General features: G+C 41.4%; 7 protein-coding genes and 1 non-coding gene across 8 annotated transcripts; 7 read left to right on the forward strand and 1 right to left on the reverse strand.

The window, feature by feature from the left end:
* Positions 1-111: 111 nt before the first annotated feature.
* AWJ20_2072 (uncharacterized protein) lies at positions 112-2,910 on the forward strand (the record flags this gene model as incomplete). The annotated part of the gene is made up of 1 exon (XM_018879000.1): positions 112-2,910. The coding sequence occupies one exon, from the start codon at positions 112-114 to the stop codon at positions 2,908-2,910; it is 2,799 nt and encodes a 932-aa protein (XP_018736957.1).
* A 460-nt stretch (positions 2,911-3,370) lies between these two features.
* Positions 3,371-5,875, forward strand: CWH41 (Cwh41p; the record flags this gene model as incomplete). Its single annotated transcript, XM_018879001.1, has 1 exon — positions 3,371-5,875. One exon carries the CDS (start codon positions 3,371-3,373, stop codon positions 5,873-5,875), a length of 2,505 nt encoding a protein of 834 aa, XP_018736958.1.
* A 135-nt stretch (positions 5,876-6,010) lies between these two features.
* Positions 6,011-7,021, reverse strand: RTC2 (Rtc2p; the record flags this gene model as incomplete). Its single annotated transcript, XM_018879002.1, has 1 exon — positions 6,011-7,021. The coding sequence occupies one exon, from the start codon at positions 7,019-7,021 to the stop codon at positions 6,011-6,013; it is 1,011 nt and encodes a 336-aa protein (XP_018736959.1).
* Positions 7,022-8,791: 1,770 nt separating this feature from the next.
* RPL8B (ribosomal 60S subunit protein L8B) lies at positions 8,792-9,580 on the forward strand (the record flags this gene model as incomplete). Its single annotated transcript, XM_018879003.1, has 1 exon — positions 8,792-9,580. One exon carries the CDS (start codon positions 8,792-8,794, stop codon positions 9,578-9,580), a length of 789 nt encoding a protein of 262 aa, XP_018736960.1.
* Positions 9,581-9,817: 237 nt separating this feature from the next.
* On the forward strand, positions 9,818-11,428 carry AWJ20_2076 (uncharacterized protein; the record flags this gene model as incomplete). The annotated part of the gene is made up of 1 exon (XM_018879004.1): positions 9,818-11,428. One exon carries the CDS (start codon positions 9,818-9,820, stop codon positions 11,426-11,428), a length of 1,611 nt encoding a protein of 536 aa, XP_018736961.1.
* A 420-nt stretch (positions 11,429-11,848) lies between these two features.
* On the forward strand, positions 11,849-11,935 carry AWJ20_2077 (the record flags this gene model as incomplete). The annotated part of the gene is made up of 1 exon: positions 11,849-11,935. It is a non-coding gene; the product is annotated as a tRNA-Tyr (tRNA).
* A 681-nt stretch (positions 11,936-12,616) lies between these two features.
* On the forward strand, positions 12,617-13,381 carry RPL2A (ribosomal 60S subunit protein L2A; the record flags this gene model as incomplete). Its single annotated transcript, XM_018879005.1, has 1 exon — positions 12,617-13,381. One exon carries the CDS (start codon positions 12,617-12,619, stop codon positions 13,379-13,381), a length of 765 nt encoding a protein of 254 aa, XP_018736962.1.
* Positions 13,382-14,107: 726 nt separating this feature from the next.
* SMC2 (condensin subunit SMC2) lies at positions 14,108-17,233 on the forward strand (the record flags this gene model as incomplete). The annotated part of the gene is made up of 1 exon (XM_018879006.1): positions 14,108-17,233. One exon carries the CDS (start codon positions 14,108-14,110, stop codon positions 17,231-17,233), a length of 3,126 nt encoding a protein of 1,041 aa, XP_018736963.1.
* Positions 17,234-17,392: the final 159 nt, after the last annotated feature.

A 17,392-nucleotide genomic window follows, 5' to 3' on the forward strand; every position in this document is an offset into this window, starting at 1 on the left:
ATTATTAGAGTTGGTGTTGAATATCACGTGAGATTTTTTCGAGGATGATCTTTTATGCGAACTAGTTAATATATATTTATTTGCCTAGTGAACTAGCACGGCCAGCTGATTATGTGGCCCAGCTGGAGATCACAGGGCCCTAAGCTTGGGTATGGACATGATGGATTTGGTATTTATGTTCCACATCTTGTGCCAGAGACACCCTGGCTGTTTGCTCGTAGACATGATTTGGGCTACAAATTCCAATCGACGGGCATTTTAAAGACATATGATGCCAGTCAGGATTATAGAGTTATCAATAAAAAAGTTGATATGGACATAATTGATGATGTCAAACGCCGGGGTCAACGTCTTGGTGAACTTAATCCTCTTCAAGGTGATTATATTCCGAATGATCTTTTGACCAGTTACAACAGTGAGAGCTATGGATTTCTGCATCGAACCAAGCATGATCCATTAAAAGGCTCCTGTATCGCCATAGGTAGTATTCGAGAAACCGTGTCTAGTGAAGGCGCTGATAGTAAAACCGAATCGGATTTACAGGAATCAGCCGAAGAGTATAGTGATGAGGAGGAATCTGATTTCAACTCTCGTCAAGCGATAGCATATGTAAATGGAAAAGATCAATATCAGGTCAAGTTTGGATTTATCGATAAGGCATCGTCGGAATTTTCTAGTGCAAATGGATCATCTTATTATGCAAATATGCCTGATATAAATGTTGCTACTTCTTTCAATGTCAATAGTCCGGTAATGCAAGTAGAGTTTGCTGAGCCTGAACCTGAGATAAGCCCATACATGCTTGTGAGATCCAAAAACGGCACGAAAATATTATCGGTCACTTCTGAAAATGACAAAATTGCAGTATACGATCTATTGGACATCCCATTCCAAAGTAAACAAGCATATAACTTTGAAACACTGTCAAGACCAGTTGAACATTGTCATTCGACGTTTAATCCTTGGAATTACGCTAATGTTGCAACGATAAATTCGCAGGGCGTATGGAGTTTATGGGATTTAAGCAGTGAGCAGAGCCTAGTATCGCTCTCCTCACCGACTACCATGAGCGCTTTTAATAGACATAGCCAGACATCTTCTCCTTGGAACAAGATTATTTGGGGAGCAGATTCCAGCTCATTATATTCAATTAATCGGAAATACCTTCAGTTATTCGACATAAGATCAGATTCTGCGACGAGTTCAAAGGGTGATACCGTTTTAGAGTGTACGGACCGAGAGACCCATTTCCGCGATATGGCCCGGTCAAAAATAAATGACAACCAATTTTTTGTCCTCGACTCTAAATCTGTGAAGTGGATGGATATGAGGAATCCAGGAAGCGTGTTATTATCTTGGGACCATTTTTTGGATCTTGAAGATACCACTATCAAACTTACCGTGAATGGAATCAAGGACAACGTTCACGTAGTTGGAGTTTATTCTCAAATCCACCAGGCTAATTTCTTGTATCAATTCGTTGAGAGTGAGGGCCTTCCGTCATCAGCAGATGATCCTATTTTAATTGTTTCTCCTCCAGACGAACTTGCTCAATCTCTTGAACTAATACCTTTTACTGCCGAAGGAAATGATGGGGATATTGAAATGATAAATTTAGTGCGATTGCCAGTCGATGGTGCTCTACAAGGAGAAATCCTGACAAGCGACCCTGACTATCAATCTGAGAACCATACCAATAACATCGACAATGGTATTAACAGTGATATTGTAAATAGTGCCAATGGTGTGGTCAAAGCAAATAAAAATACTGAGTATATTGAAAGTATATCAGTTGAGACCGATGACGTGAGATATAAGTTTGACTATATTTTGCCAGACCTAGTCCCAGTATCAAAATTGGATTTTAGAGCCGTTTACGAGTTCTTGTTTGAAAATCTGTCACAAATTCCAGAGGAAACATCAAAGGATGAAGATATCGAGAATTTTGCCAGGCACTTGGGTGAAACTATCAATAGCATGTTTATTGCGAAACAATCCACAAGCAAATCAACCGGTATGAACGAAGACCCAGATATCAGAAAAAGACGAACCTTGACACTGCTGGAATTGAGTGAAATCGGCACCCCCTTACTTCGACTTTATAATAACCTTGAAGATCTGTCGGCTCTTATTCACCAACTCACAGATCACTATAAAGATACCAAAATAAGTGTTAAAGAGTTAAGACGGGACATGAACACCCTTTTTGGAGGCGAATTTGTGAACAACATACAGAATAATTACGACTATTTATTGTCTATATGGACAAATTCTTTGAATACTCAGACTCTCGGGCCAGAACGGGTAGCCGAGCTTACGGCTCAACGAAAAAAATTGGCATTATACATCATCATTCGGTTAACTCTCACCAGCGTTGGAGTGTATGTTGAAGGGGAATCCAAGCCTATACTTCAGGATACACATCTGCTTAAACCGCTGTCGAAGTACACTCAAGTTAGAAATCCGCATGACTTCAACCTGACAGCGAACACTGAACTATTACTAGATGAATGGGAGCTTGGTACAAACGTTGATGATTATAAATGGTATAGACTGGGTGATACGCCAATGGAGGACGATACCTCATCCTCGGTTCCTGATAGATATCAACAGATTATGTCTCAGTTATCGCAGCATTCGCAGAGAATGATATCACCTCAACCAGTAAGAGTAAGAAGTTCCAGGGCCAAAACTACAGCTAGCAGTCAACCAGTGGGTTCAAATCCATTTTCATCACCTATCCAATCCACAACGAGACTTGCAACATCAAGTCGCTCGAGTAGCCAACGAGTAGCACCGTTACAAAGCTCACAGAGCAACATGCAGAGAATGGCACAATCACAACCCATACAAGGCGAATCAAGCCAGCGTCGTCTTAAACGAAAGAAGCGAAATGAGGGTTTCGGTTAACCAATATCTTGATCAACTGTACACTATGACCGTGTTTGTGCTAAAATAATGCTGCAAATGCTGATAATGATATTTATGAATGAATGTAACGATAATGAAATAGATTTCCATTTAATTGAAACGTCGTCTAAAAATTGGGATTATTCTCTTGTTTTAATCGAGCCACTATCTCTACTAGGGCCTGAGGTGCAACGCCCAATTCAATCAGCTCCTTGCAAATGACCAATGTTTCCCTAGAGATATCCGTGTTGAGCAATTGCGAAATTTCGCTCAGAATCTGAATAGCTTCTCTTTCTTCGCGCTCCATGGTAAACACTTTATTTAGAAGTTTACAAGAAATATTACTATTGGGAAATTAGCTTGCCGAATAAGATTAACATTCAGTGGGTTTATGTTTATTTATAGAGAAAGTGGATAGAACTTCTGGACCGTGACAGATGTTAGGGTCAACCCCCTGCATATGAACTGCCAGAGTCGACGTAGACCTTCACCATACAACTGGAGTCAATTCAATCACAAATTGAAAATGGTTCATTGGCCCCATTTTCTGAGTCTTGCGAATCTCATAGCTCTCAGCTGGCTATGTGTTGTATTTGTATCTTCCTCGCCTCAGTCTGTCCTTAAGTCGGCACCTCTCATTAATGAGTATGCCAGGCAATCCAATTCATCACTTTTATGGGGTCCGTACAGATCTAACTTGTATTTCGGTATCAGACCCCGGATTCCCAAATCATTACTGTCTGGTCTGATGTGGTACAATGCTGATAGTTATGATGGACTAAAAAATCTCCGTCATACCTGTGAGCAAGGTGATGCCATGGCCGGCTATGGATGGCAACAGTATGACCCCCGGTCTGGAGGACATCAAGTCATCAATGATTTGGATAATTTTGTTAATATTAGTACTGATTTTGTCAAAACTGAAGTTGGCAGCTGGGCTGTCAGAGTGAAAGGTGTTCCACAAAATGAGCAACGTAGAACCACTGTCATATTTTATTCCGGCTTAGAGGGCCATGGGAAGTTAGACTTGGAGAGTCAATTGACTCCAGAGGGCATAGAGGGTCCTGTAGAGCTTGTTGGATCATCTCCTGAACTTGGCGACTTTTCGATTGAAGTCACTACTGGCCCTTCTACCAACCGCCATCCAAAGACAAGTCATGTTGTAGACAAAGTCAGACCTTCACAAAATTCCCATTACGCTTCATTGATGATGCCAGACGATAATGTCTGGCTCGCTAAAGAAGTATTTCAAACTTTCATTGAAGATAACGTAAGTCAGTTTTCCGCCCTGTTTGACGAAGCCGACATGATTCCTCCCTGGAGTGTATTTACTCTGCAAAATAGAGACGACTTAAAAGGCAATGTTCATATGATTCAAAGGACATATCAAGGAAGTTTTGAATTTGACATTCTCTATAACCCAATTGAAATTTCTGAGAGCTCTAAAATCAGCAGCAGAAAGCTGGGTGATTTGTTGGAACTATCATTGAGTGAATTTGATACCAAGTTCAAAAGAGCCTTCCAGTTCCAGCCTCCTTTTGACTCATCGCTCAAGCATGAGCTTTTTGCTAAGGAAATGTTCTCAAACCTAGTTGGAGGCATTGGTTACTTTTACGGAACGTCCATTGTTGATAGATCATTGAGTGATTTAGACGATGACGAGGGTGATTGGGAAGTTGAGGCAGCAGCTTTGGCTTCTGGAGTGGGTAAAGAAGAGGGCCCGTTCGAGCTATTTACAGCGGTTCCAAGTCGTCCTTTCTTCCCTCGAGGTTTTTATTGGGATGAAGGATTCCATCTTATCCCTGTTCTCGATTATGATGCTGACCTCACTCTGGAAGTGCTGAAGAGCTGGTTTTCATTAGTAGATGGTGATGGATGGATTGCTAGAGAGCAAATCCTTGGCCCCGAGGCACGTAGCAAAGTTCCTACTGAGTTCCGAACTCAGTATCCTCACTACGCCAATCCACCTACTTTGATGTTGCTATTTTCCAATATTGCCAAGCGTGCTCACGAATGGAGTCAATCTGAGCACGGTACTAACTTTGATGGTAGCTTGGTACTGGGCAATGCCCACATCGAATATCCCGAATTGCTTTTCAGCTATGCCGAGAAGATCTACCCAGAACTACAAAGCCACTATGAGTGGTTTAGAAGAACTCAAAAGGGGGAAATTAGGCAGTGGGATAGAGAGGCCTTCTCTTCAAAAGAGGGCTATAGATGGCGCGGTCGAACTCCTAATCACTGTCTAACTAGTGGATTGGACGACTATCCACGGGCTGCCATGCCACACCCTGGTGAGTTACATGTTGACTTATTATCATGGATTGGTATGATGACAAGATCGATCAAGGAGATAGCTCGTGTACTTGGAAAAGACGATGACGTTGAAATGTACAGCGAAATTGAGGAGGCTATTGTGAAAAATCTGTATGACCTACACTGGGACCACAAAGAGCAAATGTACTGTGATTCAACAATAGATGACTATGAGGAAAGTGTGCATGTCTGTCATAGAGGATACGTCAGCTTGTTCCCATTCATGCTTCAATTGATTCCTGAAGACTCGACAGAACAATTGTTGGCTGCCATCAATGATATCAAAGATCCTGGAGGACTCTGGTCACCATACGGAATTCGCAGTTTGTCAAAGAGTGATGAATTCTTTGGCACCAAGGAAAATTACTGGAGAGGGCCTATATGGATCAATATGAACTACATGATTTTGGAGAGTTTGAGATACTACGGCACTTCTGAGACATCCAGCGCCGAAGTCAAGTCTCTATCCAGCGAAATATACAAGGAGTTGAGAGTGAATATTGTCAACAACGTTTTTAATAGATGGGAAGAGACAGGATTTGCCTGGGAACAATACGACTCAAATACTGGCAAGGCACAAGGAGTCAAGCATTTCTTAGGCTGGACATCACTGGTGATTAAGATCATGGCCATGCCTGAAGAATTATAATTGCATGTATAAATATTATTTTAGCTGTTTTATTTTTGGTCTGCTCTGAGCAGCTGGGGCTCCGCTCCAGCTCCTCTCACCATCATCTTTACTTTGTAAGGAAGATTGAATATTTATATTAACATATGCAAGAGACTAATCGTGAACAGCGGACTCCGAGTCCTCATCTTTATGTTCACTGTCGTACATGTAAAATTGAAGAAATATTACACAGTCCTCTAAGATAGTACCTAGAGAGCCCAATAGCCATGGAAAATATAGAGTAACCCACTGGATATCCGTTCGGTACAGAAGAATACCAGCAGCATATGTGGCATTACCTAGCACAGAAAACACGAAAAACACCAGAGACAAGCCATGGGTAGAACGGCGTTGATGATTTTGTATGATCTGAGGAATTCTGGCACTCAGGTAGAGCACAGCAGAAGTATATCCCAAGATTTGGGGTCCAAGTGCCAAGGGTTCGTCAGAAATTTCGCCAGTGTTGTCAGACTGGTTGCCGGATACCAGATAACCCAGGATTCCTGATGCAATAACAAATAATACAGGTAGCACAACCTTGCTGAAAATTCCACTGGAACTCGAGGTCTCTAGGACAATTGAAGTCAGGGAGTCACGACGAGTCTGGTTGTGATGATGGTGATGGCGGTGCTCGTGGTGTTCATGATGACTTGGTCCGTTAGTGTTGACTTCATCATCCTCGTTAATAGCACTAGTTGAGGGTCTTTTCCGGTTCGCACTATTCCTACGGTCTAGTAATGGAGCCGTAGGGTCCTCTTCATGGTCATCGCCGCTACTTGGTCTATGTTGTTTGTGTTTATGAGCCTTTCTAGCTTGTCTCAGTCTCGCGAGACGTTTATAATAAAAGTATGACACCATGATAAGACTATCGGCAATACAGTACCAGACTGCCAGTAAAATAACTTCAGGACGGAGATTTGCCCATAGTGAGCCAGCCAAGTTTGTTACATCTCCCAATAGCCAGATTATGAGAAATCCAATGGAAATGCCATCTGCACTTTTTAACCTCCATTGTTCGATGAGTTGTGGTAATAAAAGTACAATCCAACATGCTAAACTCGACGAACCAGCCATGCCAGACAGCACCACCCTAAGGTGCGAGGGAGGGTCAATATTTTCAAGCATTGTACTATTTTAATGCTAATAATTGCCTTATCAAACTAAGCTATAGCTAGTAATTGACAATAGAAAATGCACTGGTCCTTGTTATTCATCCACTGACGCCAATGAATCTCCCTTATCGCGCTAGTCATAAACTGGAAAAAGACAGAAATCCAACAAAATACAAGCCTGCCAGTGGTAGAATGGAAAAAAAAGCTTAATTTCGAAATATATAGATGACCTTTATGACTCCTGATTATAGTCTACTGATAATGACTGCTCTGTTCCCAAATGACTTGCATAGCATATAATATATGTATCTATAACACTGCCGCACGTAGTCTCGCAGCGTTAGCTCTTAATCTTGGTTGACAATATCCTCGAGAATCTAGGGTATGGTTGATAAGCACTAGTAAATATTCTTGTGATGAATCTAGTTCACATAAAGCATCTGATAAATAGTTCGGCATGGGATAAATAGCAAACTTTTGAAAAGACCCCCCAAGAGGATAATCTAATCGCAGGCCAATCAGCATCGTTTTCATTAACTCACATGCAACTCCCTTACATTCTTTCATGCAACATCCAATCTGTAAGAACTCGCATTTTCCAGGCGGTAACTGAGGCACCACTCTGCAAAGAATGAAAGGCATAATGATAACGAGTCAATAACAGGGGTTACATCTCTCCGACACATGGTAATATTAAACACGAAACTCTGGGTTTTGGAGGCTGTACAGAGCCCTGGCTAAAGGATGATCCAGCTGGTATCAGTCTACTTGATATCTTGGATTAAGAATAACTCATATTTTGGTCCAGCCACTGAGGGCTCCGATATTGATATTCTGACATTTTCTCCCAGTGAAGGTTGTTTAACTACAAGCCCCTGGAACTCGAGTTGAGGATAACCGACGAACTTGCGAAACAAGTACAAATGGTCAATGACAGCATCCTAAATGGAGGAATTATCGAGCCTCTCGACTGTGGATTATTAATTACACCACAAGACCAAAGTCTAAGTAACTAGAGCGATAACTGGCTTGGACCCTAGAACAATTGTAATTGTAATACCCCTGCAAAAGATAATGCAATGCACTGCCGATAAAACTCTGGCCCTAACCTTGTGATTAGGGCTAGAGTTGAAAACTACATTTCCTATTTTGGAAATATTCTGTCCTTGATAATTAGAGAACAACAGCCGCAGGATGCAACGAGCCTCACTCAATCAGCTCAAGCAGGCGCCGGAAAGTTTCATACATGCGCGAAGAGAGAGATATTCCAGTTTTCTCTCCAACTTTGATCAGTTCGACATAACAAGAAAATCAACAAAAATGGTAAGTGATTAATTAGAAAACTGATTTAAAATATCATCCAACACACCGGAGGGGCAATGGTAGTCATTCTACGCTTCCAAAAATGAGTGAGATTGAAGTGTTTGATTTTACATCGGTGATGGTGGATATGAGAAATCGTTGATACCATTGTGGTGGAGAAACAACAACTTTCAGTATTCTTCGATAGTGTTCACAGTGTTACTTTGTGATATTGTGATATCTATAAAAGAATAGATGAGGTATTGGTTTGTAAATGACATGTTCTATGATCATTTACTGCCATGTAAAATCCTTCTACTCGAATCATTTATTTGATTCTTGTACTTTTATTGCTGAGTCTCTGAATTTAATCGACAATTCTACTCTAAAGGGAGACTGTAGAGTGATTACTACTGTCGCTTTTTGAGTGTGCGAAAAAAAAATTTTTTTGCGTACTTAATACTGACATGAGTTCTCCTCAATGACACAGCCAGCTAAAGGAAAGAAGCCTGCCCCAGCCCCATTCTCTACCAAGACTGCCTCTACCAAGGCTGCCAAGAACCCTCTCATTGAGAAGAGACCCCGTAACTTCGGTATCGGTCAAGACATTCAACCCAAGAGAAACCTTTCTCGTTTCGTCAAGTGGCCCGAGTATGTCCGTCTCCAAAGACAAAAGAAGATCTTGAACCTCCGTCTCAAGGTCCCCCCTGCTATTGCTCAATTCCAAAACACTCTTGACAAGAACACTGCTGCTCAAGCTTTCAAGATCTTCAACAAGTACAGACCTGAGACTGCTGCTGAGAAGAAGGAGCGTCTTACCAAGGAGGCTGCTGCCATTGCCGAGGGTAAGAAGAAGGAGGATGTCTCCGAGAAGCCTTATGTTGTCAAGTACGGTTTGAACCACGTTGTTTCTCTTATTGAGAACAAGAAGCCTCAACTCGTCCTCATTGCCAACGATGTTGACCCTATTGAGTTGGTTGTTTTCCTTCCCGCTCTCTGCAGAAAGATGGGTGTTCCTTACGCTATCATCAAGGGTAAGGCCCGTCTTGGAACTCTTGTTCACAAGAAGACTGCTGCTGTTGTTGCTTTGACTGAGGTCAAGTCTGACGACAAGGCTGCTCTCTCTACTCTCCTCTCCACCATTGAGGCCAACTACTCCTCTAAGTACGAGGAACTCCGCAGAAAGTGGGGTGGTGGTATCATGGGTGCCAAGGCCCAAGCCAAGATTGAGAAGAGACGCAAGATCCTCGAGGCTGCCGTTAAGGTCTAAATGTAGAATAACGTTATTTTTCTATATAAAAACAAAATTAAAATGTAATGGTCCCATTTTGTTCAATATTTTAGTTTTTACTCTGATTGCTGAAGACGTCTCAGGCTGTTGAGCTATCTGAAAAACTATTGAGAATAATAAGTTTTTCGATGATCTACACAACCCTTATCTTATCTGATTTAGATCACGTTACATGTAATATGAGTCTCTAAATACGGCTCTCCACACTAGATTCGTATGTCAAGTTCGTTAGTACCGGACCGGACACCAGGGTCAATGTCGCAATATTCGAAAATTAATTTGGTTTCTTATTTATTATTATGTTTGTTTGTTATTTCATTTTTGGTCTTTCTTAATAGTACACAGCCATTTGTATTGACTGATATCCTTGGTGACGATGTTAACATTGGTGATAAAGTAGGCTCTCTGGCATTTGCTGACGAGATAGTGTCTATAGTATTATGTCCTCTATGGGGGTCCTTGAGTGATAAGGTTGGTACTAGGCCAGTGTCAGTAATTGGACTTCTAATTCTGTCTACCAGTTTATTTTTTTATACCACAGGCAATTCTGTGTATCCCGACCTGTTATTACTAAGAATGTTCTTTGCGGTGGGGACCTCGGCATGTGTTTCAATGATTCCAGCAATATTAGCTGAGTTGTCAGCTAGCTACGAAGAAAGTAAATTTGACGGATATCGTCAGGTTGAGGATATGAACTGGGGTGACGACGTATCTAATGACGAAGAAAATGATGCATTGGAAGCAATTGAAGAGCGGAATGCGTATTTTGATGATCCTACGGTGGTGTCTAGGGATACGCCATTTTTTGAGCAGTCTGAGGCATCTCCAAAATCCTATCGGAATGCGAAATTGGCTGGATTGGTAGGTGTTGTGACTGGAATTGGTGCTGTTTTGTCTGTATCCCTCTTCCTTCCATTACCTACCTGGCTAGATAGAAACAGTGGCGGAGAAAACGATGCCAAAATAGCATTACGAAATTCATACTACATTGTCTCAGCGATTGCCTTCTTTGTTAGCATTCTACTATTTTTGGGCTTGCACAAAGATAGGTCGAAATCCTTCCGTCTGTGGTTGAATGGGGGGTCTGTTTCGATATTTGACGAAGCAGCACTTGATACTATGCCAGATTCGTTACCGTACTTCCAGACTATTAAAATGGGTTTCCTTGCTGCCAAAGACAGACAAGTTGCCTTATCATATGTCGGTGGACTTGTGGCTCGATCCGCAACTGTGGCACTGACATTGTTCGTGCCGCTAGCTGTTAATTTTTATTTTTATGAGCAAGGAATTTGCAAAGTGGGTGATCCTCATGATGCTCTCCCCGATGTTAAAAAAGGATGTCATGAAGCCTATGTATTAGCGGCAATATTGACTGGAATAGCCAACACAGTATCCCTAGTATTTGCACCAATTTGGGGTCTATTAGGTGATTATATTGGTCAGCATGGATCTTTAATGGTGTCTGCACTTGTTGGTTTTACAGGCTGTATAGGATTTGCTTTTGTTGAAAAACCAAACTCGCCGGTCAGTTTTGTAATGGCATGTTTTCTTGGTGCGGGTCAGATTGGTGCAATTGTGTTATCAATGTCGATGTGCACAAATAGCCGCCGTCAATATAATGGTTCTATCTCTGGAGTCTACTCTTTGAGTGGAGGACTCGGTATTCTTTTGATAACGAAAGTCGGAGGTTACATATCTGATATTTGGAAAGGTGCTCCGTTCGTGATTCTGGCGGGCTTTTACTTTCTTCTTTGCATTGCTATTATATGGGCCCTACCAAAAGGTGAGTCAAAAGGGTTTTCAAGGTTGTTTTCTCCGCCGAGATAGACCCGTGACATTAAAATTGATTTTATTTATTCATCATATTTACGTAAACTAAGGACTTGGCCGTATAGATTTATCTGCTGAAATAATGTATTACATTCGTTAATAGAAACATGCCTGATCCATCGACCGGAATGTGGAGTCGGGAATTTCATTAACTTTGAGATGGACATATTAGCAAACGAGGGCTCATTTCAATGTCAGAGTCATCGTCGTTCTGCATGTCGACTCTTATCTTGTCAATTATCACTCGGCAACCTCCCCGGGCTCCGATATATACAAAAATTTATATTTCTTCTTAGAATTCACGAGATGTAGCTTGAATTTCATTATCTATTGCTCGAAATACTTCTAAGAATTGAGACAAGTTAAACTTTTCACCGCAATTCAACAGATCCAGTGCTAATTTAGTTAACAACTTCTCTCCTGGTAGCTTAGCTGGTTTAAAGCGCAAGACTGTAATGTTTAAAAGTTATCTTGAGATCGGGCGTTCGACTCGCCCCCGGGAGATACTTTTTGCATGGGGTTGGTTTCTTATCAACAGCCACAGTTTTTTTTCACCTGCAGCCAGGCACTGGTTATCTGCGTCCAGCATTATATTCTCTTCTATTTGAAAAGTAGCATTTTCAGCTAATGTTATTCAATAAATATGTGTCCAACTGTTAGTCATACTTCATCTTGGATGCTGTCTGCAGTTATCAAAGTTTCGTCCCTGCATTTAGACAAACTCTATTAGTCTCCAGTTCTTCAGGGTTTCATTTATCCAAATCTCTGTAGATATATATATCTACCGTAAAGCATATCCCCTATACGCTCAAGTCCTTTAATCTACTTGTACAATCTTAATAAATTCTGCTTCATAGTGAAATCCAAAGTCTGAAGGACCACTTCCGTGCTCTGAAGGCAGCGATCGTCCTAGCCAGACCCTTAAAATGTTACCCTAACCACTATCATCAACTCATTGCGTATGCAAGTTATAAAGTAGAATTATGTTGTACGGCTGTAAATATTCCTATTTGGGAAATATAAGTCACGCAGAGATATTTGGCACAGACAACCAAGAAAACCGACTCAATTTTCGGTAGGCACAAACTCATGCACAGTGTGGTGAAGTTTCAATATCTACACTAACCCAGTCCTAATTTCTGTCAGTCAACCCCCAAACTCCAACAGGAATTTCATTTCATAAAAATGGGTCGTGTTATTCGTAATCAAAGAAAGGGTGCTGGTTCCATCTTCACCTCGCACACTCGTCTTAGAAAGGGTGCTGCCAAGCTCAGAACTCTCGACTTCGCTGAGCGTCACGGATATATCCGTGGTGTCGTCAAGAAAATCCTCCACGACCCTGGTAGAGGTGCTCCTCTTGCTACTGTCGCTTTCCGTGACCCTTACAAGTACAAAGTCAGAGAGGAGACCTTCATTGCCAACGAAGGTGTCTACACTGGTCAATTTATCTATGCCGGTAAGAAGGCTTCTTTGAACGTCGGTAACGTTTTGCCTCTTGGTTCCGTCCCTGAGGGTACCATCCTTTCCAACGTTGAGGAGAAGGTTGGTGACAGAGGTGCTCTTGGTAGAACCTCTGGTAACTATGTCATTGTCATTGGTCACAACCCTGAGGAAGGTAAGACTCGTTTGAAGTTGCCTTCTGGTGCCAAGAAGATTGTTTCTTCTCAAGCCCGTGGTGTTGTTGGTGTTGTTGCTGGTGGTGGCCGTATCGATAAGCCTTTGCTTAAGGCCGGTAACGCTTTCCACAAATTCAAGGTTAAGAGAAACTCTTGGCCCAAGACTCGTGGTGTTGCCATGAACCCCGTAGATCACCCTCACGGTGGTGGTAACCATCAACACATTGGTAAGGCTTCTACCATTTCCAGAGGTGCTGTTGCCGGTCAAAAGGCTGGTCTCATTGCTGCCAGAAGAACTGGTTTGCTCCGTGGTACCCAAAAGACCAAGGATTAAATTTCTGGTTGAAATTATCTGTAATATTGTTTACGTAAAAAGAATGTTCTATTTGCTCTAATGAGATGGTTTTTTGAAAGTGATTAATGTGATCATAGTTCTATTTCTGGTAGTATATTGATCTTAGTATTGTGGTTTCGAATCAACTTCCGGTAGGTGTTCTTGTTGAATGAAATAGTATATGGATTGTGTATATTGTGAATAGCAGAGTTCTTGTGTATATTGTTAATATGCAGAGAGGTAGGTAATTTATTAATTTTTTTCATAGAAGTTTGCGAGCCAGCTTATTTAATAATTTTTTCTAAGGAAGCACACTGAAGGGGAAGTGGAAAATGAAAAAAAAGAATTTAATATCAGGTGTTCAGACCCAGATTACAAAACTTATTCTCATTTTGTCTCGTAATTTACCTACTCTATCCGCATCAGCACACCGGTACCTTTCAGATGAAATCCGTCAACGGTCTGATTTTCACAGCTCTCAGAATACACTGTTAAAGTTATAGCTGTCATGCTAAGATGGATGTGATCTGCATACCTACATACATATTCAGACTATCTTAAACGGCTGTTAACAGATAGATGTATGCGCCCACGCGCCAGTACATATGCACCTAAAATGGGAATCAAAACAAACAACAAACGCGTACTTCCCATTTCCATAGCTTGATCTCTATCCAACTTATCAAACGTCGCTCAAGCTTCAGTAATACCCCCCCCCTTGCCATCATGAAGGTTGAAGAAATTATCATTGATGGCTTCAAGTCATATGCCACCCGTACGGTAATTTCGGGTTGGGATGCATCCTTCAATTGTATCACTGGTTTAAATGGTTCAGGTAAATCTAATATACTGGATGCCATCTGCTTTGTCCTTGGTATTACCACCATGACAACAGTGAGAGCTCAGAATCTACAGGACTTGATCTACAAACGTGGTCAAGCTGGTGTGACCAGAGCAAGTGTGACTATTCTATTTGACAACTCAGATAAATCGAACTCACCTCTTGGCTTTGAAGATCAGGCCCAGTTCAGTGTTACGCGACAGATTGTATTAGGAGGAACCAGCAAGTTTTTGATCAATGGTCATAGAGCTCAACAACAAAGTGTTCAACAATTGTTTCAATCAGTTCAGCTTAATATCAACAACCCAAATTTCTTGATCATGCAAGGTCAGATTACCAAGGTCCTCAACATGAAACCCGCCGAGATTTTAGCACTTATTGAAGAAGCTGCTGGTACTAGGATGTTCGAAGATAGGCGTGAAAAGGCTATAAAGACAATGACAAAGAAAGAGAAAAAGGTCGAGGAAATCTTAAATTTGCTACATGACGAAATCGAGCCAAAACTTGAAAACCTTCGAAACGAGAAGAGAACATTTATTGAATACCAACAGACGCTTTCCAGTCTCGAGAGAATTGAGAAAATGGTGGTTGCACATGATTATTTAAAGGGATCAGAAAAACTACTTGCTCACAGTCAGGCTTTAGAGGAGAGAAAAGAGCTTTTGGGAAACATCTCGGCTTCAGTCGATAAACTCAATTCCGAAATTCAAAACCTCGAAGAGGAACTCAAAAGGCTCAGAAAGACGAAAGAGGATCAAATCTCTAAAGGTGGAAAGTTTCAAGCTTTAGAAAAGCAATATAAGGGAGCTTGCCAAGAGGTTGCTCGAATTAGAACTCTCCTTGAGCTTAAAGATTCTACTTTGAAAGAAGAAAACGAGAAAAGGGACGAACTGAAGAGTACACTTGCTGAGCACGAATCAAGATTGAAAAAGCAATCTTCTCAATACTCTACCATTGAGAAAGAGTACGAGACTGTTAAAGCCAAACATGTGAGGGACAATGAAGAGATTTCTCGAAACGAGGAACTTCTGCAATCACTTCAAACCGGTGTATCATCTAAAGCAGGCCAAGAGACAGGTTATGCCAGTCAGCTGCAAGAGGTTCGTACGATTGTTAACAACGCCAAGACTACAGCTGCTCAAGCTAAAGTTAAACAAGAGCATGTGGAGAAGTTGATCAAGGAAGATTCTGCTAAAGTTACTAAAGCTCAGAAGCAAAATCAAGAAATGCTAAACACTCTTGCTGGTGCTGAGGAATATTACAACTCGTTGAAAAGTAAGCTTTCCCAGGCTGGCTGGGACCCCGAAACTATTAAGACCCTGAAGACTAAGGAATATGAACTTGGCGAACAAATCCGATCATTGGATGATGAGATTGAGTCAATGAGACGCAAAACCTCAAACATTGATTTCCACTATTCGAAACCATCCCCTACATTCCGTGCCTCTAGTGTTCGTGGGTTAGTTGCTCAATTGTTTTCGCTTGACAAATCAAAATACCCTCAAGCAACAGCTATTGAAGTTTGTGCAGGTGGAAGACTTTTTAATGTGGTTGTTGATAATGACGTGACTGCAGCCCAACTCCTGCAAAATGGTAAATTAAAGAGACGGGTTACCATCATTCCACTGAATAAAATATCCTCCTCTAGATTATCGGAAGAGAGACTTTCCAATGCCAAGAAGCTTGCTCCTGGTAAAGTGGATCTAGCCCTGAATATCGTTGGCTATGAAGCTGATGTTTTTGCTGCTATGGAATACGTTTTTGGTTCGACTTTAATCTGCAAGGATACTGCAACAGCCCAATTAGTTACTTTTGATCCGAAGGTAAGGGCCAAGTCCGTCACCTTGGATGGTGATATATATGATCCAATGGGCACACTATCAGGTGGAAGCAAGAGCAATTCTAGTGGCCTGTTGATCTCTCTTCAGCAGTATAATGAGCTGTCTCGGCTGTTGAAAGAGAAGAATGAAGATTTGGCGAATGTCAAGGAGGAGATTGCAAGGGAAAACAAACTCATGGCTCAATTCAAAGATATCAAAAAAGAGTTGGATTTGAAAGAACACGAGATTACTCTATATAAGCAACAACTTGAATCTAGTCCCAGTGCATTGGTTTTGGCGAAGCATGAGGAAAGGGTCAAAGAATTAGAGGAACTGAGTCTACAAATCAGTGATGCCAATAAGCAGTTTGAGGAAGGTGGTATTGAGCTAAGTCGAATTGAGAAGGATATGAATGAATTCAAGCAAAACAAAGGTTCTAAGCTCGGTCAACTGAAGGCAAAGGTCGAGAAGCTTCGAGCCTCATATACCCAGAGTGAACAGGTGGTCAAGCAGAAACTTGAGGTATTTCAGACAGCACAGGTTGAAATAGAGCAGCTGACAGACGATGTGTCGACAATGAAAGAACAGCTAGAGGACAAGACGAATTCAATCCAAGATCTAGCTGCCTCTATCGAGTCTATCAACGCTCAACTAAAACGGGCTGCACAAACAGAATCAACATATCTTCAACAACTTGAAGCTGAAAAGAGCGCGTTAACAGGCATGGATGATGAGCTCAATACAATGGAGGAAATTCGCGATAAAAAGCGCAAACTGGTTACAGAACAAGGACTTGAATCACAGAAACTGCGCCATGAGATTGAAAACCTCTCTAAAGAGCACGAGTCACTTCAACATGCAATCAGTGGATTGGATCAGAAGTATGAATGGATTCAGGATCAAAAGCAGCATTTTGGTAAGATTGGCACACCTTATGATTTCTCGCATGCAAATGTGGACCAGAGTCGCAAGCAGCTGCGACAGCTTCAGGAAAGAATCAACGGCATGAAAAAGACTGTCAATTCAAAGGTCATGAATATGATTGAAAGTGTTGAGAAAAAGGAAGAGTCTCTCAAGTCAATGATTCAGACAATTGAAAAAGATAAAAAGAAGATCGAAGATACCATTGTTTCACTTGACAACTACAAGAGAGAAGCTCTGATAAAGACATGGGAAAAAGTCTCAGTGTAAGTAACCCAAAATGTAACAATTACAATCAAGTGGGAAAAATACTAACAAAATAGTGATTTTGGAAAGATATTCTCTGATCTGTTGCCTAACAGCACAGCGAAACTGGTTCAGCTTGAGGGCAAGGATATTACAGAGGGTCTTGAAGTCAAAGTTGCACTT

Source organism: Sugiyamaella lignohabitans, chromosome B (assembly GCF_001640025.1).
Source record: "Sugiyamaella lignohabitans strain CBS 10342 chromosome B, complete sequence".
Taxonomy (NCBI): domain Eukaryota; kingdom Fungi; phylum Ascomycota; class Dipodascomycetes; order Dipodascales; family Trichomonascaceae; genus Sugiyamaella; species Sugiyamaella lignohabitans.